This window comes from Cheilinus undulatus, linkage group 4 (assembly GCF_018320785.1).
Source record: "Cheilinus undulatus linkage group 4, ASM1832078v1, whole genome shotgun sequence".
NCBI classification, from domain to species: domain Eukaryota; kingdom Metazoa; phylum Chordata; class Actinopteri; order Labriformes; family Labridae; genus Cheilinus; species Cheilinus undulatus.
In genome coordinates this window covers 22,052,554-22,076,994 of record NC_054868.1, presented here as the reverse complement: position 1 = coordinate 22,076,994, position 24,441 = coordinate 22,052,554, and the positions used below count along the sequence as shown (strand labels likewise).

Sequence of the window (24,441 nt, the reverse complement as noted above, 5' to 3'; positions counted from 1 at the left end):
CTTTACAAATGCGATTAAAAGGATGCAATAGACCATAAATACCAACATAATTTCTGAGCTTCATCTCACTTAAAACTGTTGATCTTTGGACAGTCCTAAGAAATAGTATAAGCATTGCATTGCATTGATCTTTCTGAGTATAAGTAACTTCTTTGACTTAAGTCAGAATAAAGACTCACACAGTCACACAGTTTTGAAATATAAAAAATATTATAAAATATTTTATTTCTGTCCTCAGTGCACAAGAACTGAAAATAATCATAAAATATTTTACGAGTATTATTTCTGTTGAAAAAATGTGCAAATGAGTCCTTTAAAATATAGAAATTTAAGAAAGCAGAGCAGACATACAGCTTTACTTGCTTCTGGTTTTCAAGTAGTTACAGAGACACATTTGCTGCATAGGTGTCATACCTTTTCTAGACATTTCACATGTTTATATCTCAACACTTTAGAGCAAGTGTCTGCTCAGGTCTGTCAGCAGCTACAGAGAAATATTTTAGATATGTTTGTCTTACTGTAGAAGTCCTTGATATGGATCATTATGATAGGTATCAGTAAAACTGTTTGTCTGCTTAACTTACCTTCTAATTACTCCACAAACTTCCATTCAGCTGTGAAATCAGCAGAACACTGGTGACTTTACTGACCATGTACCTAAGCAGTCATTGACCCTGCTCTGTGATTTTTTGCTTTATGGCTGAGTTGCTGTTGTTCTTAAACACGTCCACTTTTTTAATAATATTGAAGTCACTGAGCTCCAGAATTACTCATTTTGTGTCACCAAATATTACAAATGGAGACTGAAGGGCTGGGTGCTTGACTTTATTCACCTGCGGCAACAGGTCAAATTGAAACACCTGAATTCAATATTCAACAGGTGTGGCCAAATGCTTTGTCTTAATGTAGGAAGATGAGTGGTTGTGATTCATTTTAATATCAAACAGGTCTGTATGGAGCTTGATTTAATATTCCTAAAATGGTCAAAGATCCACAGAAACTGTTCTTCCTGAAAATAATACAAGTACTTTGAATTACTTAACTCACTCTGCAGCATATCATCACCAAAAACCCGAATTAGGCTTGAGCATGTCATCAGTAAAGCATTATTTCTTTGTAGATGTTTTAAATGCTCTTTAAAAAAAAAAAAAAAAAAAAGGAAAAGAAAGGTTGTTGCTTTTGGCATCATGATGTAAATATTTCCTGACTACCAGTCAACACAAAATTCTTAATTTTCATACTGTGAGGACAGCCCAATGGACAACAGCGATAATTTAAATCATATGATGCGGTCAAAGAAGAAGAGCTACGCCTCAGTTCAAACGGTCGGATGAAATTTCCAGTCAAACTGGTTTTATGAACACTAAACAATGCATTATTGCAACAAGGCTTTAATGTATCTGTTCATCTCGCCATGCCTGACAGTTGTGTACCTTACAAAAGAGACTACAGACTTGCTTGCTGAGCTTGTCTGAAAGCCCAAATTTGATCTGCATTTGAATTTAAGCCTACAGAAGTTTTGGTAAGACCAAATCAAAAATTGTTCCTCACTTTCTGTGGGGTGAGTATTGGTAAAATGGGACAGTTAGGACCTATGATTATAGTTAGATTGTCCACTCAAAGTCTTTTAAAGAAAATACTGTACATACTGTACTGTAACCCAAAACGAATGCTTGGCATTGCTGAGAAGGTATTTGAAAAGGAAACAGGAGTACAGCTCAAAACAAGAGAGTGGCGCATCTTGTGATGTGACACTTGAATGTATAACCACAATGGCAAGCAGGGTGTTGTGGCATAGAAATTTATTTAGCTTGTACAAATCTAAAAAAGGAGTTTACTTACTGGTTAATTCTGATATATTATGAACACATTTACTCAAGTTACTGTAATTATGTTTCTTATTTTTATATGTGTAGTTTTTGATTAGTTTTTAAAACCAGTAATTGCAGTTCGACTTAAATATACTTTCAAGGAAGTGTTATAAAAAAAAAAAACAGGAGGTCCAAGCTTTTCATCAGCAACATGAAACTGGCTAGTAGTTTGTTGTTCAGGTACCACAGCTCTATTATCCCCTGCCCCTCCATGTGGCCCTATTCTTACATTTTGCACATTCAGTCTAAGGATGGGGTTAAGTGGTAGAGTTATGAAACCCTAGCACTTTTAATGGCACACTCAAAATCAGGCACTGTGGAAAACCTCCCAGAGTGCCTTGTGAAAGATTGGTATCATAATTTAATGTTGTTAAATATATGATGGGGAAATTAAAAAAAATGCTCAGAGTAAAAATGTCTAGTATTGCTGCTGCGTTTTTATGTAAAGTGTAGTCAGATACACTCACAACAAAGTGAAAACAAGTTTTCACAAATTTATTAAGAATAAAAAGACTGAAATATCCCTCTGACATAAGTATTTAGACCCTTTGCAAAACACTTGAAAGTTAGCTCAGGTTCCTCCCATTTCTCTTGATCTTTGCTGCGAGGTTTCTACTCCTTGATTGGAGTCAACATGTGATAAATTAAATTGATTGGACATGATTTGCATGCTCTGTATTAAGACATAATGTGATTTCAACGCTTTCTTTAAGAATAAAAAGGAATTTCAATGAAACTTGGCCCCATTTTTAATTGATTGATTAATTTAGTTCATTCACTGTCAGTATTTACAAAGACAAGCATAATACTTGTTTACATTTAATGTCATAAACACACAAAGGAGAAACAGGGGGGACAAGATGTAACAGGGTGGACATCATAATAGTGAACAGCAATACATTTCCCCCCAAAGAATATGCTTTTTTAAGAAAAGGGGGTTGCAATTGTAAGAAGTGTACAGTAGGCTATTTACTACAGCACAAATGAATAAAAAAGATATCTGTTTCTTTGATAGGATTGGTTATTATTCAGGTTATATATAAAATATGGTTATAACATATTGACTTCACAATTGACCATGATTTTGCTGAACTTAGGTTTGGCTGGATCCCAGAAAATTCTCCCCTTTACCCCCCACATGGACTGTCTTGTCTGCACATGACTATTCTCAAATATGCATGGCTGTGTTCAACCAGACCTTTGCCATTAGCCCTAGTTCTTCCTTATGCCATTTCTGGCATTTCCTGAAAATTTCATGAAAATCCTTCCATGACTTTTTGAGTTATGTTGCTAACAAACAAACAAATGAACAAACAAACAAACAAACCCAACCGATCATATAACCTCCTTGGTGGAGGTAAAATATGACTTAGAATTTTGAACTGTGAATCTTGAAGGTCAAGACATGAAAAAAGTCAAAATCATAAGTTTAAGTCAGAATTGTGTGATGCAAAATTGAAAATATGCAATCACAACATCAATAACACCTTCCTGAGTTTTTATCTAACTTCTTTAACTCTTTACTTTTCAGATTTTTATAATTTAACAAGGATATTTTAAATCATCAAGGTTAAGTTTACACGTTTACTGGAAGAAACCTGCAGACCCTTATACTAGTGGGCCAGTTATAATAGAAAGATTGTGCGGACTGGATACAACTGTACCATGGACCTTGAGTTTGACACCTGTGTGGTAGCGTATCAAAGTGTATGTCTAACTGTGACACCATGATGACATTTTGTTCAACAGAAAACAGGAAGAAGATTTTTCGTGGGTGTAACATATTACTAAAGACATGAAATCTGATAGATTAAATGGCCATTGGTGCCTGACATGAATGATATGAAATTTGATGGTGGGAATGGCTAAATGACTCAGTGCCCCCCCCCCCCCCCCACCTATTTAAAAAAAAGCAGCTCCTATAGCAAACTGTGTTGATCCAATCAACTTCATCAATGGCAGCTCGTGAAATTTAGCATTATCTCCTCTAAAGAATTATTTAAATCAACTTCATCCTTGGTGTAAAACAAGAAGCATCAAAATGTTGTATTAGTTTAACGGGCGGGGCCATGGCAGCTCATCAAAATCGCATGTTTACCCATGTCATAAAATTTGCTAGTCCTTGCAAAACCAAATCAGTTTTGTCAAAAAATGACTTAGGCCATTATTTTAGGAAGGAGATGATATTCGTTAAGGTGGTGGGTGCAGCTTGATGGCTCAGTGGCGCCCCTAATAAAATTTCAAAAAATCAGCCCCCACGCCACTTACAACCTGGAAATTTGAAATTTGGTACACATATTCAGCATGACAGGACCTACAACAAAGCCTCCTGGCTCCATGTCACCAAATCAACAGGAAATCTGGCATTTTGAATTTTTTAGTGACAGACTTCAGTGCTGTCATTACTGGAAATACAGCATATTTCAATGGGTCACCTTTATGGAGACAAAGAAATATTTTTATGACAAGCTTAAGTTAGCTCTACTGCGTACTTAATTTCATGCTGGTTGTAACAGATATGACAGGTCAGAGAATTTTGAATTCTGTGTTTGAAAGATGTGTCTAAAACAATGCATTTAGCAGCTATGCCACGAGCCCTTTGTGCACCAAACCCTGACTTGCACAAAGGTGCGAGGGCCCGTTCAGTGCTGCGTGCAGGCAGGCCTAGCCTTTTTGTTGCATAATCCCGAAACAGTTTTTAATGGTCTTCTTGCTGAAGTTTGCAGGGCAGAGTTTGCATTAAGTAAAAAAGGGAAGGTGTACAGACAGTGAGCATAGCGGCAAAATGTGTGTGTACAACAACTGCACGTAAGTTCACCAACAAAGCAATCAACTCAATCAATTATTTGAAAAACACTTTAGAATAAAGATGTGCCAAAAACATAAGGGACATTAAAAGTTTTCCTTGGCAGAGAGGCAGTGGCACTCTTGTCAAAAGTACTAAAAAATGATGAAATGAAATGGAATATTGGGAGGATTTTGTACCTGAAAGAAAGTTGGTTATATAAAGAGGAGGTGAAACGTGTTTTTAAAGAGATAATTACTGTGAGGATGATCCGGTCTGACTGCATTGGTGAATGCACAGGTGGAAAAATACCAGACTACTGAACGCGAGAAAAAAAAAAATCTTAATCTGTAAATCAACTCAAGTAAAAGTCCAAAGTCAATTATTTAAAATTAACTTAAAGTGCTGAGTATGTAAGGTAAAGAGTATCTTATTGAGGCCTGAGCTATTTCCAGTCATTTTGTCTTGCATGGACTTATTGTCTTCAAGAGCTTGTATTGCATTAACCCTGTGGTTCCCCCGTCTCTTGGGAAAGGGAGAAAATATTGACAAAAAGCCTTAAAATATTCACAGATTTACACCCCCCCCCCCCCCCCCCCCACATCCTCGCGCCTCTATGAATCTATTTTGACCATTATTTGATGCAACTCCTGTCTTCAGAGACACAGAGGGCCACATCACAGGCTCTCTATATTTCTTCCTCTCCCTTACATGCTATTCAGGCTGCTCCACTGTTAAGACATAAAGAGTTTGGCAAAGTGTGATGCAATAATGGAACATTGTCATAGCCCATGTCACGAAACAATATAGTGGCTAATGCTAAGCCAGTGACAGAAAAGACAAAAATTGATTTAAAAATTGATAAAATGACTTTCAATATTGGATTTACTGGAGTTGATCTAATCTTAAATGCACAGGAAAGTCAACCATATTCCAGGCATGCTAGAAAAGTTTCTGCTAGGGCTACAAAGGCATAGATAGCATCATTAGAAAGGCACACGGAGGGCTTCCGGAGGGGAGAAAAGTTACTGGCCACAAATTATAGTCAAAAGTAATTTCACTTTGTGTAACATGTGTGTCTTCTTGTCACATATGGCAACGTTAGTCTCAGAGGGTTATCCTAAGTCAAATTCAGCAGCTGTTTGGGAATGAAATATAGGATCATTCTCTCACTATATGCTACTGAATGCTATATGCTTTGAAAGTCAAACTACCAGCCATTTTTGTAAAGCTTAGTGTAATTTCAAGCAGGACGACTGCTTTAAATAAGGTTGGTAAATATTAGTTTGACATTGTTTTTACTAAGCCATAAGCAGGAGTTAAATCTGTTTGAGACCCCCAGCTGCTTTTTTTGTCCATGTGTGGCAGTGCTGAGCATGACAATGATGTGGTTGTTTTCTTTGGGGAATCCTTCATCAGGGAAGAAACTTAAGCACGCGGGTGGCGCTTAAGTGAACACATCAATAATGCCTATAATTAAATGCACTGTCTGTCATGCTGAATATTTAATATGGACTATCAGAGTCTGTGTGGGATTAGGGTTGAATTTGACACACCTATTGCAGGTGGGAGCAGGAGTGGATTGCACATGCTATGTGAGTGGACAGTGAGGGTCAGAAATCCAGTGGGAGTCGGCAGGTTATAAAGAAAAGAGCCCCATGCAGGGCAAGATATAAATGCCCATTTATATATTAAATAATAATTTTATGTCTAATCATGCCTTCTAACTGTTCTCTTGACTGTCTGAATATATTTGACACTGTCACTGGCACTGTCGTTACAGACTGTTATGTAGTTAGCTGCTTGGTCAGCTAGCACACTGCCATAAGAGCTCTCTGATATCTTTCACAATGGACCTCCTGTTGACCTACCTCCATAACCATATGTACGTGGAAACAAGGCGTAAGGCTCCTCAGATGTCTTCTCTACCAATCAGGTTTCCTCAAACACAGTGACTGGTGCGTTCACATCACAGCAAGTGTGCTGTGACTGGTTTATGCTAGCTTTAAAACTCGCTTCCACTAAATTTTAGTTGAAAGAATGAAACTTAAATAAGAACTGGAGAAACCATAGTTATCTTAAGGGCATGTTGTCAAAGGTACCATAACTAAAATCAAAGTGTAAATCTGAAGTAGAGATTGGCAGTTATTCCAGTTTCAATTTCAAGAGGCTGATGTGGCCAAAGGCACCAAACTTAATATTTTCTTTTTTAATTAGAAGAACCTCACAGCTCAATGAAAACATGTCAAGTGGAGATGGCTCAGGTAAGTTACCAGTAGCAGATGTGCAACAATACACATCTGTATTTCTCATCCTGTATTTAACTTTTCAGATATTCCTTACATCTAATTTTCTGAGTTGTGTCCCTCCCTTGTTTCTGAGATGTTTGTTTTGTTAAGCTGCTGCTAAAAACATTATATTATCTAATGTTGCTCTTCAAAATAAAAGTCTTCCATGATGATTTTCACTGGAGTCCTGTATTGCCACAAACTTGGCAGGAACAGACCATGTCTATTATGAGATACAAAACTTTAGCATCACAACACTTACAGACATGAGGGACTGTCTCTGCTTGGAGAGAGACAGTCACTCACTTAAGTCAAGTGAAATATAGATTAAAACACAGCTTCATCAGGTAAGATGTTTGTTCCTGCTGCATAATGTTTGAAGTAGTAAAAGTGGGTGATTCCCACAGCACCCCATGACATTATGGGGTGCTAACTTTTAGCCTGCCCAATTTAACCAAGCCAGGAAAGAGGTGAAAAACTTTCCAATGGCTTAAATCCAAAATTATTCAACCTCATTCCAACATACCTAGTGTGCTAAGACATGCATTTTAGATTTCACTTTACAGGGACTCTAAGAAAAGAAGAAGATACTGTGACAGAAAACAGCAGAAAAACAGTGGCAGCATGTGACATTGTGCACTTTTGCCAGAAGCATCACTGTACAGATTATAGACCAGTCAATGAACACAGCATATCTTCAATTGGCAGGCAAAAACAAGACAAATACCCCCCCCCCGGTCTACTCTTGTCAGAAGTATAGGCCTATCAATTAAAACAACTTGTAGGGTATTTGAAGTTTTCTGTGCAGCATTAACGAGCCAATCCTCTGATTTAGGTGAAATCTATAGCCTATTTAATGCTATTTTATGTTTAGCTGAATGTCAGGCTAGCTTTATTTTCCAGGTATTACTGCAGTAAACAAAGCTCTCACTAACTATTCAGTTTTAAAAAGATCATGTGAAAAATAAATTCAAATTTTTTATTTACTTTGCAGCCTTTTGTTGCCCTGTCCTTACTTTTTTGAGCTGTGTCTCTGCCATCAAATTCACAATGAGCTAATATTTTTCATGAAATGGTAAAATCTCTCAGTTTCAACATCACAATTATTGATATGCTCTAGTGTGGATAACACATGGATTATTGAGATTTGCAAATCATTGCATTCTGTTTTTATTTACAGTTCACAGTGTCCCAACTTTTTCGAATTGGGGTTGTAAAATGAAGTGGATGATAAATATACTTATGTCCTCTACAAGACCATACAACATCGTTTCACACTGAGGTAGTTTGTGATAAGTATACCTTGAATGGTAATGACAGCATGTGTAATGCTTAAACCTGAAAAGCAGCATTGACTGAATGATGTTTCAGCTGATAAGAGAAGACAGGAAGGGGGGAATGGGCCTGTCTCAACCCCCCTCCCCCCCAATCCTCCCAGGCCTCTCCATGACGTTCTAAAGACATTTTTTTTTATTCCAGGGTAGATACACCTCAGCTGAAGCAGAGGGGTTTAGTTCCTCTTTACAGAGGATGATTACATGTTGAGGGTGATCAGGTCTGACTGGATTGTTAAAGACTTTGGTTTCTGTCCTGGGGGGTTGAAATGTGATAACAGATTGTTCTTTCAGGGTGTGGATGCGCCTCAATTCAGAAACTCATCCTGGGTGCTGTCAAAACACTGAGTAAGAGGAGTGTGGAGAAAAACCTGATAGTGACCCCCATGATATGTATTCAAAAGATATTCACCTGAGAAGTTGATTAGACTGGAAATCCCTCTTACCGTTGCAGACAAACAGGTTACCAGGATAGCTGTTAACCTGTCCTGGACTGTCCCTAAGACTCTTTCAAAGGAAGTGGGTGAGAGGAGGATGTTAGCCAAGCTTGTGCCTATCATGGACAACACCTCTCACCCTCTGTGTGACACTGTGAGGGCCCTGAGTAGCTTCTCCAGCAGCAGACTGTTACACACACCCTGCAAGGAGTGCTATCGCAGATCATTCATCTTAATGCAATCAGGCTCTATACCACAGCCAGGGGAAATTATACTGCACCTCATTTGGATCATAAAGCTATTCTTTTAACAGCCATAACACTCTTCATTCTTCTTGTAAGGCACCCACAAGATTTTGAGTGTTTCTGGGAATTACAAATATTGCCAAATATTTTTCTCCATACATTCTACCAGATGCCACAGAATGAGAAGGCCGAGACTTGTTTTGGTCTCAACAGGCTCTCAGGTTGTGGATCAGACTTCAGTTCAACTGCAGATCAAACTTGAACTCTCTTAACAGTTAAGAACTGGAAAACAAAAACCTGTTGATCCTGTTGTTTGGGGAACAGGCACAAAAGAAATGTGAATTCCTGGGCATCCACTTCTGCTGGCATTGGCACACCCAAGAACACCTGTCACTGTGCCAAAGACAGCACAAAGAGAAAAGTTGAAGGTTGGGGTTGCTCTCAGATCATTTAAGCACTATAAAAAAGCACGAGGTCTCTTAAAAAGCACAGCTTCATCTCAGCTGCCAGTTTGGGTAATGTCAGCACACCCAGACACACCCATCACTATGCCAAAGACACAGAGTACAAAGAGAGCAGTGGAAGGTTGGAGGTGGCAATGATTGAATTTCAGTTACGTTTTGAACCTTGAGTTGGCGGAGTTAAAAATCAACTGTTGTTTATTTCTTCCTACTGTTTGCTGCTTGTGTGATTCAAAAAAAGCAATGGCACCCCTGCTTGAGATGTTGCCCTGAATAATATCACTGCTTTGGTTTTGTCACAAGAGGGAAGCTGCAGGCCAAGCGCAAAAAGATAATCATAGCACTCTAATTATCGTTGTTATGTGATACTGCTTAAATGAGAAACATCTTGTTATTTTAATTGGTACTGAGATTGGTATCAAGTCCTAAGAAATTAGGTCTTGGACTTTGAGATGGAGAGGCCCTTTTTATCACCAAACCCGCTTCATGTTTGGAAAATAGTATTTTAAGAAATTTACCATGTATGTTAACTTGTAATTTCTGAACCACTTCTCACAAAATCATTTATGCCGTTCTCTAATGCAGATGTCAAGTTGAAACTCAAGAGGAGTGGCACTCAGACTTGATCCACTCTGCGTATCATTCAAATCAAAGCAAATAGCAAGCAAACAGTTTCTGTCCTGGACTGTCCCTAAGACTCTTTCAAAGGAAGTTGGTGAGAGGAGGATGTTAGCCAAGCTTGTGCCTATCATGGACAACACCTCTCACCCTCTGTGTGACACTGTGAGGGCCCTGAGTAGCTTCTCCAGCAGCAGACTGTTACACACATCCTGCAAGAAGGAGTGCTATTGCAGATCATTCATCTTGTAAAGCGTCCTTGGGTTTCTTGAAAGGCGCTATATAAATTCAAGATATTATTATTATTATTATTATTATTATTATTATTATAAATGCAATCAGGCTCTATACCACAGCCAGGGGAAATTATACTGCACCTCATTTGGATCATAAAGCTATTCCTTTAACAGCCATAACACCCTCTTGGAAGGCACCCACAAGATTTTGAGTGTTTCTGGGAATTTGTGTCCATTCATTCTGTAGAGCATTTATGAGGTCAAGCACTGATGATGGATGAGAAGGCCTGGCTCACCATCTCTGTTCCAGTTCATCCCAAAGGTGTTCGATGGGGTTGAGGTCAGGGCTCTGTGCAGACACCAAACTCATCAAAGCATGTCTTTACAGTCCTTGCTTTGTGCACTGGGGAACAGTCATGTTCTAATAGAAGAGGGCTTTGTTGTCTCAAAGCTGGTAGCATAGCATTGTCCACAAGGTCTTGGTAAGGTAAAATAAGTTAAGATAAGATAAGATAAGATAAGACTTTATGGCATTGCAGAAACACACAGGTAGTAAGAATACAATAGAATTGAACAAATAAAATAGCTTAATAAAAGCTAAATAAAATATTAAACAGGGGCCAAAATGTATATATACAATTCCCATTTGTTGCAAGCAATAGTAATCAAAGTGACGTTTTTTGTGTAAAGTGACATGGTACACTTGTTGGCAGCAAATTATAAACAGAGAAGTGTTGTGCCATAAACATGAGGTAGTGCAAAGAGGTCAAGTAGAATGGTATGTCACATGTGCAGTATGGAGGAGCAAGATTATAGGTAATACAAGATGTACAGATAACAGGATAGTTGGTATTGTAGTATGAATATTAATATCAAGTTATAGTGAAAAAAAATAGTATATTATAAAATAGTACAATATAGCATAGTATAATATAATGTAAAATATAAAAATAATAAAATACTACAATATAGTATAATATAACATAATATAATCCAACATTATATATGCAACAATCATGGCATGGTGAATATGAATCGTAAGTGTACAGTGAATATTGAATAAGAGTTCCATGCTGGAGCTGAAGCATTAAAATTGCCTTTACTGGAGATAAGGGGGCTAACATGGCACCCTCCGTGCTGTCACTGTTGTTATTGCTGATTAATGTGCAGTGTTGTCCATGGTGCTGATCATGTGACTGGTGGGATTTCATGGTGTAATTTATCATGCTCTACATCCTTACAGAGGCCTCAGACTTGTTAAGAACTAGGCTGCCAAGTTTAAATGTTTTGTCAGAGGTCGTCTTACCGTGTAAATAATACATTGCAGGTTGCTGGTTGCAGGTATGTCATGATGTTGTGTAATAATGTGTAAAGGCAGGGAAACCTCCAGTGGGGGCATGCACTATGTTACCAAAGTGGATACATACAGAAGAGAAAGACAGAGTGCAGTGTAAGGACAGGAGACAAACAGCTGTGGGGTTCATTTTGCTTTGCAGACAGTGGGCCCACCTGTCTGTCTCTGGTCCCTAGTTACTAACAATAACTGTTTTTCAAGAGGGCTGTAGGGACTTGTGAGTGAGCTTCACTCCTCACACTGAAGCTCAGATGGCATAGAGTCTCCCTGAAGAGTTTGGTTTAGACTCACTCTTGTCAGGTCTGTGAGTTTGCAGCATATGTCCTCTGAAATCTGAAAGATGATGCTGATTAGACACAACTGCTCTAAGCAGAGGAAACCTTTTTATGGCAGGGCCGTTTTGCATTTTCATTCTGAAAACCTGTTTGACAGCAATGGAAAGAGGCATTTCCAGTCCAAACAACTTCTCAGGTGAGTATATTAAGTCAGAGAATGGTTTTTATATCATAGGTGTAACCGACAGGTTTGTCTCCACATGAGGTATATCCACACCCTGAAAGAACAAGGGGACTGAAACCAACGTCATTCAAGACGTCCAATAATCCAGTCAGACCTGATCATTCTGAGTATAATTATCCTTTAAAAAACATGTTTGACCTCCTCCTTATATAACTTTTTTTTCTTGTTCTCTCATTGCCTGTTATTCCCTTTCATTTTTAAAAAAGATTTGTATATTTTTCACAAGTGTCACACTGTCTCTATCATAGCTCTGTCTGCCTCTGCCGAGAAAAACATGTCACATCCTTAAAGAACCCAACCATCCATATATGTCATTTCCATATGAGAAAAATAAAGATTATAATATTGTCAGCATAAATGTAGTCAGGAGAACTCTATTTTAAGCTATTCTCAGACACAAAGATTTAAACCATGAATATGTGCTGATACAGCATAACTTTAAACATTGGCCCACCTCAGCATCTTCCCTCAGTGGGACATCTTCAAGGCATTTAGCCCTAATGCTGCTGACAAAAAGAGCCTCTGAAGTCTATTGAAAACAACCTTATAAAAAAACAGCATATACTAAAATCTTTATTTCTTATGAATGACAATTGAAATACATATTGAAAAGAATTGAATTTTTAAAAAATCAAAGCTTTAAAACCTTGGCTTTAACTATAAATTACGTACTTCCTTGCCTTAAAGTTTATCCATATCAACAAACAATCAATAAATCAAGCTCTGTCGCGTCTATGTCATTTCCCTGGCTTAGGTTGGTGGAAGTTACAAAAAAAAAAAAAAAAAAACAGAGCATAACATAACCTCAGTGCATGAAAGCCCACTTGGCTCACTGAGGAGGGAGAGGCTTCTGTCTAGCCACTGTCCCATTAAGCCCGGATCAGTGGAAAGCTGCAGTGATGTTTGTCCTTCTGGAAGTTTGTTCCGGCCATTCTCCAGTTGAGAATTACGGAGGCCACTATGCTCTAGGGAACCTTCAGTGCAGTGGATTTTTTTGTAGCCTTCCCTGTTCCTTGCAACAACCCTATCTCTGAGCTCTGCGGGCAGTTCCTTTGGCCTCATGGCTTGGTTTATGTCAGGTCAAAAGAGAGGTGTGTGCCTTTCTAAATCATGTGTAATCAACTTAATCTACCACAGGTTGACTCCAATCACAGTGCAGAAACATCTCAGCAATGATCAAGAGAAATGGAAGGAACCTGAGCTTAAGGGTCTACTTATGTCTTTATAATATTTCAGTTTTTTATTTTATGTCTATGATATTGCAGTGTTTTTTATTTCTAATTAATTTGCAAAAACATCTTAAATTCAATTGTCACTTTGACTTGATGGTGTACTGAGTGTAGATTTATGAGAATAGAAATGTTTTTTTAATGTATCTTTAGGATGCAACATAAGAAAATTGAAAAAAAGTGAAGGGGGAAGCCAGGCTGCAACTGGACTTCTGCTTCCACAGGGCAGCAAGAAGGGATTACCTGGGCCCACAGTAGGGAAGGGCCCTATCAATGAAAAATGTGTTTTTATTTATTTTTTCTCAATAATTAGTGTCATTATTGAATCGAAAGCCTCTAAATTAATCCACCAACAGACTGAAATTTATAGAGAGAAATAAAATACTGGGGGGCCCCTGCTCCGCCCTTAAAAATGTCCAAATGGTGTAGTCCAGCACCACAAAATATTGCAAGTAAATTTAATCTAACCATAGTACAATATTGCTCATACATTCGGAAAGGGGGGCCCCGTGTAATATTCTTTCTGGGGCCCCAAATTATCCACTATGTCGATTATTGTATGATTATTATTGTTATTATTGTTATTATTATCATTATTGTTTATTATTATTATTATTATATTGTCATCATCACTATGATTAATTTAGTACCACTGTTATCACTATTATCATAAAGATTGTTAGTACTACTATAATTATCTCATATTTCAAAGTAAATTTTAAAACAACTCAAATAGCATTGCTATTATCACATTAAGATGTTATCATTACTAACCGTTTCATTGAATCCACGAGCAACACTACTTTATTTCTATACTTAATAATTAACTAACACTGATCATTATTATAATTGAGTGTAGTCTTTATTATAATTTTAACACTGGTCTATCATAAAAGGCCACACCAGACAGTGGGTATGGACCTGCCCTCTTTGTTAAGAGTCTTGAGTAACTTTGGTTTTGAGTTGGCGCTTTACAAACAAAGATTGACTGATTGATTAATTGATTGATTGAAGTGTGGTTTAAGTGTATGTTTGAGAGAGTAGGCTCATTTTAACTGATAACTGTGGCCAACTTTATCTGGTTGGTGAAGCTAAAACTGGCAGATGTCTAAAATGAATTTATTATAAATGAAATATATGAATAAACAGAGCTAACTGTCGGATTTTAATCTTTTTAATTACAAAAGTTTTTTTTTTTTTTTTAATTAATCAACCATAAACATTTTGCTTGGTCGGTGACTTTAATTACAGTCGTTCTTTTTTTTGCAGCCTTGCACTGTCTGACACCTTCCCTCCTTCACCTCATGCAAACTCCGCCCCGCCTACCTCAGCAAGCTAGACCAATCAAAACTATCGTACAGTTGCGCAACAATTTAAGCCCAGTCATCATGATTGGGGGTCCAATTTTAAGACCTGTGATGCTCACAGTCTGCCTGGCCCATTTTGTCTGACTTCACCCAGGTGTTCAGGTCGGCTCTCCAAGGCACAACTCACCGCCCCCCCCAACGGCCATCTTCTCTGCCAAACAGTAACTTTCTCAGGTTGTTATTTTCCAACTGTTGTGATCAAAATGCCTCTGGAGATAGAGCTGTGCCCCGGCAGAAAGGTTGGAGGAGACAACCCATGCTTCATCATCGCAGAAATCGGACAAAACCACCAGGGAGACATTGAGATTGCTAAGGAAATGATCAAAATGGCAAAGGTAAAAAAAAAAGAAAACAAAATGATCTCTGTTTGTGACTTTCACATTTTTCTATAAGCTAAATCGAACGGCAGGGGACTCTCTTTGAAAAAGGCAGTTTTATATGTTAGGCTTCATCCTCGTTTGAATCCTCACTCTGAATGAGAAGAGTTTGTCGACGTCATCTCTTTAATGACTAAGAATGGCTTTCATCTGATGCTTCAGGGTTTTATAGCCTGTGGAAGTTGCTCCGTTTTTTTCTTTTTTCTTTTTTTTTTTTTTAACCAGTAAGCTAACCAGTATCAGAGACGAGTGTCAGATTACTGAATGGGGCTTGGCTTTGTATATTTTGCAACAAAACAGGTTGTACTTGTGCTTTATATCACACAGTCATGCTCAGTGATGTGTCAGAAACGACCCAACAGAACTCGCCATGTTCATCCTGTCATCTTTCGTGGGAGATGCGTGTTACAACTCTGAAATGAATGGATGATATTTCGTTTAAAAATGATCTAAGTTTAGTTTTCAGTTTTCATGATAAGGAAACTTTTTTATACCCATGCAGCTGACAGGGTTAGCCTTATAGATCACTGTGTGCTGTGATTTATGTGAGGATGCAAATCCAATAGGCCAATGCATAAATTATAATCCTGTTCTACAGACTAGAAACCCAGAGATGGATTTAACATCAAAGAGGTCCTTTCTCTTTTAACTCAGAGTGTAGTGTTATCAGTCTGAAGTTTTGTCAGTGTTATGTTGTTAATGCTCTGGCAGATCCCACTGCTGTCAGTTGGCTGTTCAGGAAATGATACCACTCTTAACATTTCCACTTTATTCGACAAATTTTATTTCCCCTCTATTCTCATCTTTATTGTTTTTTCCTCCATCCATGGCCATAGTTTAGACTTTTTATCTCATAATTTGACTTTTCACCCAGTAATAATGACTTTTGTTCATAATTTTGACTTTTTATTTCATGTCTTCATATTTTTATCTCATAATTGTGACTCAAAGGTCTATTTAATAATTACAAGTTATTGTTTAATCTCATAATTTCAATTTTTACCGCGCTATTATGACTTTTTGTCTAATTACTTTGGCTATTTCCCACTATTTAATTTTTGTCTTCTAGTTATGATTTTTAATCACATAATTTTCTTTATAATTTTGGCTTTTCTTAATTATTTAAAAGTTTTGTCCATAAAATTGGCTTTTATCATGCAATTATGGCTTTTTTCTGTTTTTTTTTCAATAATTTGAATTGTTTTCCTCCTAAGTATGACTTATTTCCTAATTTCAAGTTTTTATCTAATAAATTCAACTTTTATCTCACTATATTTGACTTTTTGTCTCATTATTTTGGCTTTTCTAGATTAATTAGACTTTTTGTCTCATAATATGAACTTTTTATTTCATATTTTTATGGTTTTTGTCCCATAATTTCAACTTTTTTCTCACTATCATCACTTTTTATTATTATTTTTTTTGGCTTTTCTCAAATAATTTGACTCTTTTTCCCCTAATTCTGTCTTGTTTGTCACAGTTTTTAGTTTTCTTCACACAATTTCAATGTTTATCTCACTATTATTACTTTTTGTCTGATTATTTTGGTTGGTTATAATATTATTTTTAGTCTCATAATTTTGACTTTTTATTTCACAACTTTCTCTTTATATTTCATAATATTGACTTTTTAAACACATAATTATGACTTTTTGTCTCATAATTCAATCTTTTTTCTCACAATTATGACTTTGTTAGGGAAATCTGCACACTGCCCTCCAGCAACTGTTCTGCAAGAATCAAGTTTTGTTATTAACTTACAAAAAAGCTGTTTGTTGTGCTATAATTGCTTTTCGTGAAGGAGGAGTCTAAAGGAGCCCATATACACATTTGTTTAGATTTCCATTCATATTTTGTACCAGCCTTGATTTTTGATCTCTCTCTCTGTTCATCTTCACAGTGCTGTGGTGCAGATTGTGCCAAATTCCAGAAAAGTGAACTAGGGAATCGATTTAACAAGGAAGCCTTGTGTCGCCCGTACACCTCCAAAAACTCCTGGGGGAAAACTTATGGTGAACATAAGCAGTACCTAGAGTTCAGCCATGATCAGTACAGGGAGCTGAAGAAGTATGCAGATGAGTTAGGGATCTTCTTGACGGCCTCAGGGATGGATGGGGTAAGAGCAAGACTTTGACTAAACGTTTTGAGACAGATTATTATTGTATTGATTCACAGTCCGGTTATTCTGTTTCAGATGGCAGTGGACTTCCTGCATGAGCTTGATGTGCCTTTCTTTAAAGTGGCCTCTGCAGACGCCGGGAACTTCCCTTATCTGGTGAATACAGCCAAGAAAGGTGAGGACTTCAGAGTCTGGGAAGCACTGTGTGATCGAGATGTATTTTATGTAAACTAGCATCAAAGAAATGCCAATCAATTTTAGTTCCCTACTAGACTACATAAAGCTTTGGAAAGCTGATGCATTGCACAGAAATGTGTAATCTACTACTACTATAAGACAGGCCATGCACCATAAAAAATTCTTAGGATTCTGGCCATGCTAACCATTCCATGATAAAACTACCACAGCAGCCACGATGTACACATTTGTTTGAATACAACAATACAAATATACAACAAAATATAATAAATGTTGTGTGTCTAAATTTAATTTGAGCAGAAATAAGGCTTTGCAAAAAATTAAAACAGACATTAACCACATAAATATAATGAAATTGTTATAAGGTTATAAAACTGACCAAAAATCAAACCTTTGAACAATTTCTAGAGATTAGTCAAATTTATCACTGGATCACTCTTTATTTTTTTACAAACACATGGCAACATCCAACTGCACTGTAAAGTACTGTTGTCCTACATTACAAAAAGTTATTTGTCAAGAAAGTACTCTTAGTATGGCTTGCTAGAAGAAATGGCCATATGCCTTAGTATAGACACCACTTTACACCCACTGGGCGTCCCTCCTTTTTTCATGTTGAAATTGTAGTAATTCCATGACATTTAGCACTACTATTCACCTTTATAAGCGTGAGTTTCATCAGCTTTTCACGCTAAGGTAGCATTATGAGAAAACATTTTCCAGGTGCAACAGCTTGCAGTTTCTAAAAGAGATGTAAAACTGCACTTTCCAAATTCTAGAGGAAACAGGAAGTTTGAGACAGCCAAGGCCACTGCTGATTGGTCAAAACGTGTGATGTCACTTTCCATTATGTTTTTTTTTTTTTTAATTTAATTTTTTTATTAATTTTTCCACCATTCAATTTACATACACAGAGTGCTCACATTTTTCCAATTTTCTGATACATGCTTAAAATAATAAGAAATCAAGTAAGGCAAAAATAAATACATAAATATAAAACAAAACAGAAACCCACAAAAAAGGGGAAAAAAAAGAAAAAAATATATGTATAGACAGTCAGTTAACGTCCCCATCACAGTTACCTATTCAACTGTAACTGTCCCACAGGCTGAGACCCTGAAGAAAAAAAAAATTTGTTCCAAACTTCATCAAACTTCCCTTTTTTATCATTAATTCTAGCCAATAGCTTTTCAAAGGAGGCAATTTCTGTCATTATGTTGATCCATTTTGCAAGTTCTGGGGTTTTTGAAATTTTCCAGTTTTTTAACACTATTCTGCTGCAACCATGAAGCCATTTAACAGTAACCCACACTGTGCTTTTGTGACCCCTAGTGGTAGAACTGATTCTTCTCCCAGAAGACACAGTTCAGGGTTTACTGGTAGGGGCTTTCCATGATCTTTTCAAGTTTTCCCAGCACCTCCGTCCAAAAGGGAAGAACTACAGGGCACTCCCAAATAGTGTGTATGAATGTGCCGAGTTCCTCCTTACATTTCCAACATTTCTCTCTTGTATCAGACCCATCCTAAATAAATTTGAAGGAGTATAATAGTACCTATGTATAATTTTATAGTGAATAAATTTACTCCTTATATCTCTTGAAGCCCAGCCAATATTGGATATTATTGCTTGCCACGCATTCTCACTAATAGCCTTTCCTACATCTTTTTGCCAAATTAATCTCAGGCTCTCGCAGTTTTCCCCCTTTAGATGTATGATATTTTTATAAAACAATGAGCCCCTGTATGTTACGTCTGGCATACCAAAAACCGTCTTCATCAAATTAGGTTCCTCTAAACTATTACTTTGAGAACACTCCCTATACTGCTCCTCAGTTGGAGGTGCTTCCAAAATTCTCCTTTCCCACTCAGTTTAAAATGGTCCATGAGCTCCTGGTATGCCCTAAAGTTTCCATCTCTATATAAATCTTTAATCACACAAATGCCCCTCTTCTGCCAACTATCCAAGTTAAATGTATGTTTCCCAATTTGGACTTGAGGATTATTCCATATGGAAGAATAAACTTGTTTATACTGAGATTTTCCCATCATTTTATGCACCTCTGACCATACCCACTTTGAGTGCTTTAGTATGGGGTTATCAACTCTGTCTTTAAGATTTACCTGTGAAAGGACCTGTAAGGGTTTAAAAGGGGCAGTTATAGACTTCTCAATTTTAATCCAGTCAAGGTGAGAATCATGTTCCACCCAGTGTCTGGTCAATTTGGTCAATTCAAAAGACAAATGATAGATTTCCACATTCGGAGGTGCCAAGCCGCCACTTTCCCTGGGAGTACATAGTTTTTTAAAGCTAATCCTTTGCCGTTTCCCATTCCATAAATAGTTTTTGACAATTTTGTTATACTATTTAAATATCTTATTGGGTATATTGAAAGGTAACATCATTGATATATAACTAAACTGTGGTGTTATCACCATTTAAACAGTATTTATTTTGCCCCAGAGGGTGAGATTCAATATTTTCCACCTTTCCAAATTGTTTTTCATATCTTGTAGTAATGGTAACATATTAAGCTCAATGATTTTATCTAAATCTGCACACAATTTTAAACCCAGGTATTTCATGCCAACTGGAATCTGCTTAAATTGGAAGATGTAACAAGCGTTGAATATTATCTGATGACGAGCGCCCTTTAACAAAGCCCACCTGATCAGTGTGTATAATATGTGGTAAAACCCTTTCTGTCCTAGTTTCCAGTACTTTAGTAAGTATTTTTCTATCCACATCTACCAAACTCACAGTTCTGAAGCAACTGGGGTCTGTGGGGTCCTTGTCTCTCTTCAAAATCAGTGTTATCAGTGCTCATCAAACGAATCTGGCAGTTGCCCTAATTTGAATGCTTCTCTGTATACATCAGTTAGTAAAGGTGCTAGTATGTCAATATATTTTTTATAATATTCCGCAGGAAGCCCATCCAGTCCTGGCGACTTTCCAGCTTTCAGGAATAAAATTGCATTTCTAACTTCCTGTTCTGTAATAGTTTCATCTAATTGCATTGTATGTTCCTCTGTCAGTTTTGGAAGGTATGTTTGTGAGAAGAAGGCCTCTTTTCTGATGATGGGCTGTATTCAGATTTGTAAAGCTCTGAATAAAATTCTTTAAATACTTTGTTTATCTCCTTAGAGCTCGTCACAATATCCCCATTTCTGTTTTTTTATTGCTGGTATCATAAAATTAGCATCCTCCTGTTTCACTTGTCTAGCCAATAATTTACTTGCCTTATCCCCACTTTCATAAAAGTTACTTTTCAGCCTGAACATTGCATATTCTACCTTTTTATTTTGTATTTTTTATTTAGCTGAAATTTTAGTTCACAGACTTCCTTCAGAAGACAGTCAGTATGGTTCTTTGCAAGTGCCTTTTCTGCTTCTTTAATTTGGGACTCTAATCTTACCATTTTTTCTTTATCTTCTTTTTTCTTTTTACAAGAGCAGGCTATTATTTTGCCTCTTACATATGCCTTTGAGGCCTCCCACACTATGCCTAGTTTCTCAGTTGAACCTATATTAGTTTCAAAGAAGTATTTAAGATCATCCTCTAATAATTTTGTAAATGCTTGGTCCTTTAATTAAGACACATTCATCCTCCACCTGCCCGTCCTCACACCTTCTGTCCCAATTTTAATGGTTAGGTGTACTGTAGCATGGTCTGTTAGTGCGATAGGCCCCATTGAGCGGTCCATTACCCCATCTATCAGATCATTTGATAACAGAAAATAGTCAGTTCTGGAATGTGATTTGTGGTTATCCGAATAAAAAGTATAGACTTTTTCTCTGGCATTTACTAGCCTCCAAACATCAACCAGACCCAATCCTTTATCAATAAATGAATGGCTTTTCTATCTTTTGGTACATTTGTATTTTGAAAAGTTTTATCTAAGATTCACTTTCCATGATGTTGACTGATCTCCACTGATTGACTGAGAAAAATCCCCCTGGTTTGACTGTGTCTCAGAGGGATGAGCCATGAAGGAGGTGGACTGAAGTGACCCCATACTGTTCCTTGTCCCATAAAGTGTTAAAGACACCTTGTACTTCAAATAGTACAAACACTGCTTCGGTTTATTTTGGGTTTGCCTGGATATTTTTGACAGTTACTGTGAAAAACTGTGAAAATTCACAAATGTATAGCTTTCCTGTAGCATTATCAGAAAATGAGAGAGATCTCGAAGTTGTGCTTTTAGGTGCTCTCAGTGACAGTGATTCTCTTGGCCTCTTGTGTGTTTCAGGACGTCCCATGGTGGTGTCCAGTGGGATGCAGTCGATGGATACGATGCGTCAGGTCTACAAAACATTAAAGCAACACAACGCGAACTTTACCTTCCTGCAGTGTACCAGTGCCTACCCTCTGGATCCTGAAGACGTCAACCTCAGAGTGATAACAGTGAGATGAAATTATAATGTACCATGTTAACTTTATTCAGACAAAAAATCCTTTATTTTGGGAAAAAAAATTGTGAGCTTTAATTTTTACATTTCACAGCAGTTTTTGTAGCATAGCTTGACATTTAGGAGAGTGCTTGTTGAATGGTTTTGTTACATTTGGATATAGTAAAGCCAGCTGTATCCCCATGTGTTTTAGTCTTTATACTAAGCTAACACTGCTGTAACTGTAAATTAAAGTAGTATAACAAAGGCATACATCTTTCCACTGAAATTTCAGCAGGACAGCAAAGTGGTATATTTCTTCAAACATTTCTGCAACAGTGACACTCACTCTGGCCTTTTGTCACTTGCAGGAATACCAGAAGGAATTTCCAGATATTCCCATTGGATATTCTGGCCATGAGACTGGGATCAGTATATCCATTGCAGCAGTGGCTCTGGGGGCAAAGGTCCTTGAACGACACGTAACCTTGGATAAGACATGGAAAGGAAGCGATCACGGAGCCTCTCTGGAGCCCACTGAGCTTAAAGAGTTAATCCGTAGCATACGACTGATAGAGAGGGCCATGGGGAGCAGCCTGAAGCAGATGTTACCCTGTGAGAAGTCGTGCCATGATAAGGTGTAGTACCGTCTCCACATAAGAAAATACACAAAAATGCAGCTTAAATACTGTGTTAGTGTATTTAAGTGACCTATCGTTGAGAGGGTTTAAAGTGACGTATGGGATATTCTTTTCTACTTTTCAACAATTTCACAGTTTGTCTTTTCTTCTTCCAGCTGGGTAAGTCAGTGGTGGCCAAGGTCAGTATTCCCAAAGGAACCACCCTGACTCTGGAGATGCTGACGGTGAAGGTGGCCGAGCCCATGGGTATCAGTGGGAAGGACATCTATGAGCTGGTTGGAAAGACGGTGACGAAGGACTTGGAGGAGGACCAGACCATCCTGCCAGATGCCGTAGATGAATACGGCAAAAAAGTTAAATGCTGAAGAAGGCAGAGAGTTGTGTAACGGGTAAAATGGTGTTTAATTTAATAGGATATTTAATGAAATAATTAGAGCTTTTATATCTTTTACAGCTTAACTGAATGGCAGCTGGTGTTCTTTGTTTTTTTCAAAGCTTCTCAAATATCTGATTTGCCCCTTAGTTCTCCTTTGCCAGTGGATTTTAAAATTTAAGATGCCTTAATCCCTCATTGCCCTTATTATCCTACTACATGAGGTACAGTGGTAGTCCTGTACTGTTGTTGAACATAATTTGCTCTATAGTTTTTGACGTGCACTGAGGTGATTCAGTAAGTATCATCCATGTTATCACACAGTGGTGAGATCTTAAAGCCTGTTTACCAAACAGTTGTTAGATGGTCAAGTGGTGCAAGAGAGACTCAAGCCATTAAGGGTTTGTTTTGTACTGTAAAGCTTTTGCTTGATTAAACCCTGAGAGGAAATATTCACAGACTTATTTACAAATGTTTTTTTAAGTTTTCTACATGCATTGTATTTTTGAAATTGGGATCATTCCTGATGTGCACTCTTAGACTTATTTAGCTTTTTTGATCATAAACCAGATGATTGATCCGTCTGTTTACAGTGACTCACAGTGTCTTTAAATTGTGTTTTGGGGAAGGAGAATGAAACACATTTATGAACTTTGTCATTTGGGATCACCAAGGGATTCTGTGAAGTGTCAGGTGTACTAAGAAGAAACATCTAAATAAAAGATTGTTAAAATCCTCATTTTTGGTTTCCATGCCTTTGCAACAGTACTTTTGTGTTTAACCAGAGATAGTAGATGCATCAAAGGAGAATTATCATAGCATGTGTTCTGGGAGAAAGTTTTAGAACGATCACTATAACCCGATTATTGATGTTCTGGGCACAGAATGCTTTACATTAGGTCATTAGGATCCTAGTTACACAAGTGGACAAAATTGTAATCAGTATTTTAGTATTTTTAGGGAAAACCTCTAAAAATACAGTTATGTTGACACCAAAAACAAGCCTGAAAAAGAGTCAGGTTAGTCTCCTGCTGATTTCTATAAAACACCATCAGTGGATGAGGGGAGAAAATAGTTTTCCTACACATCACAGGGACAATATTGGGCTATCATAGCAGTGCACACTGAGTTTATTTAGAGGCAGTTAAGATGAAAACCACCATTAGAGCCTGAAAAATGTATTAGATATTTGTTTATGTTTTCCTTTAAACACCCAACACCAGTGGTGCAGTGCAGGGTTCACAGTGCATTCATAAAGTATTCAGACCCTCTCCACTTTTTCAAGTTTGTTATGTTGCAGCCTGTTGCTACTACTGATTGAATTCATTTTTTCTCTCACTAATCTACACTCAGTAGAACTGGGAGAAAATTTGACTGATTAGTATGGATGATATTTTTCCCACACTGCTCCATGACAGATACACCGCACATTAGGGACATGAGCTTAACATTGTTCTATACCAGGTGTGTCGTACAGCCCAACCAGTGAACAGACGTAATCTGAACCACAATGTATTTTCAGGACACAATTAAGTTTTGAAAAATATTTACATGATATTTTCAGAAATTCAAAAAATTAAACATAATTGAAGTAAAATGTCAG

At 37.3% G+C, this 24,441-nt stretch overlaps 1 protein-coding gene across 1 annotated transcript; it reads left to right on the top strand.

Moving 5' to 3' along the window:
* The first annotated feature begins 14,852 nt into the window (after positions 1 to 14,852).
* Positions 14,853 to 23,508, top strand: LOC121508709 (sialic acid synthase-like). The gene is made up of 6 exons (XM_041785734.1): positions 14,853 to 15,079; positions 17,022 to 17,237; positions 17,316 to 17,415; positions 21,686 to 21,840; positions 22,196 to 22,462; positions 22,621 to 23,508. The coding sequence occupies exons 1-6, from the start codon at positions 14,948 to 14,950 to the stop codon at positions 22,828 to 22,830; spliced, it is 1,080 nt and encodes a 359-aa protein (XP_041641668.1). The 5' UTR covers positions 14,853 to 14,947; the 3' UTR covers positions 22,831 to 23,508.
* The last annotated feature ends 933 nt before the right edge of the window (positions 23,509 to 24,441 follow it).

What these genes read in the sequence shown, in the direction of transcription:
- LOC121508709 (XM_041785734.1), top strand. Translation starts at nt 14,948, where the DNA reads ATGCCTCTGGAGATAGAGCTGTGCCCCGGCAGAAAGGTTGGAGGAGAC. An exon ending in AAATGATCAAAATGGCAAAG is followed by an intron (nt 15,080 to 17,021) that starts GTAAAAAAAAAA and finishes TCATCTTCACAG; the next exon opens with TGCTGTGGTGCAGATTGTGC. An exon ending in AGAAGTCGTGCCATGATAAG is followed by an intron (nt 22,463 to 22,620) that starts GTGTAGTACCGT and finishes TTCTTCTTCCAG; the next exon opens with CTGGGTAAGTCAGTGGTGGC.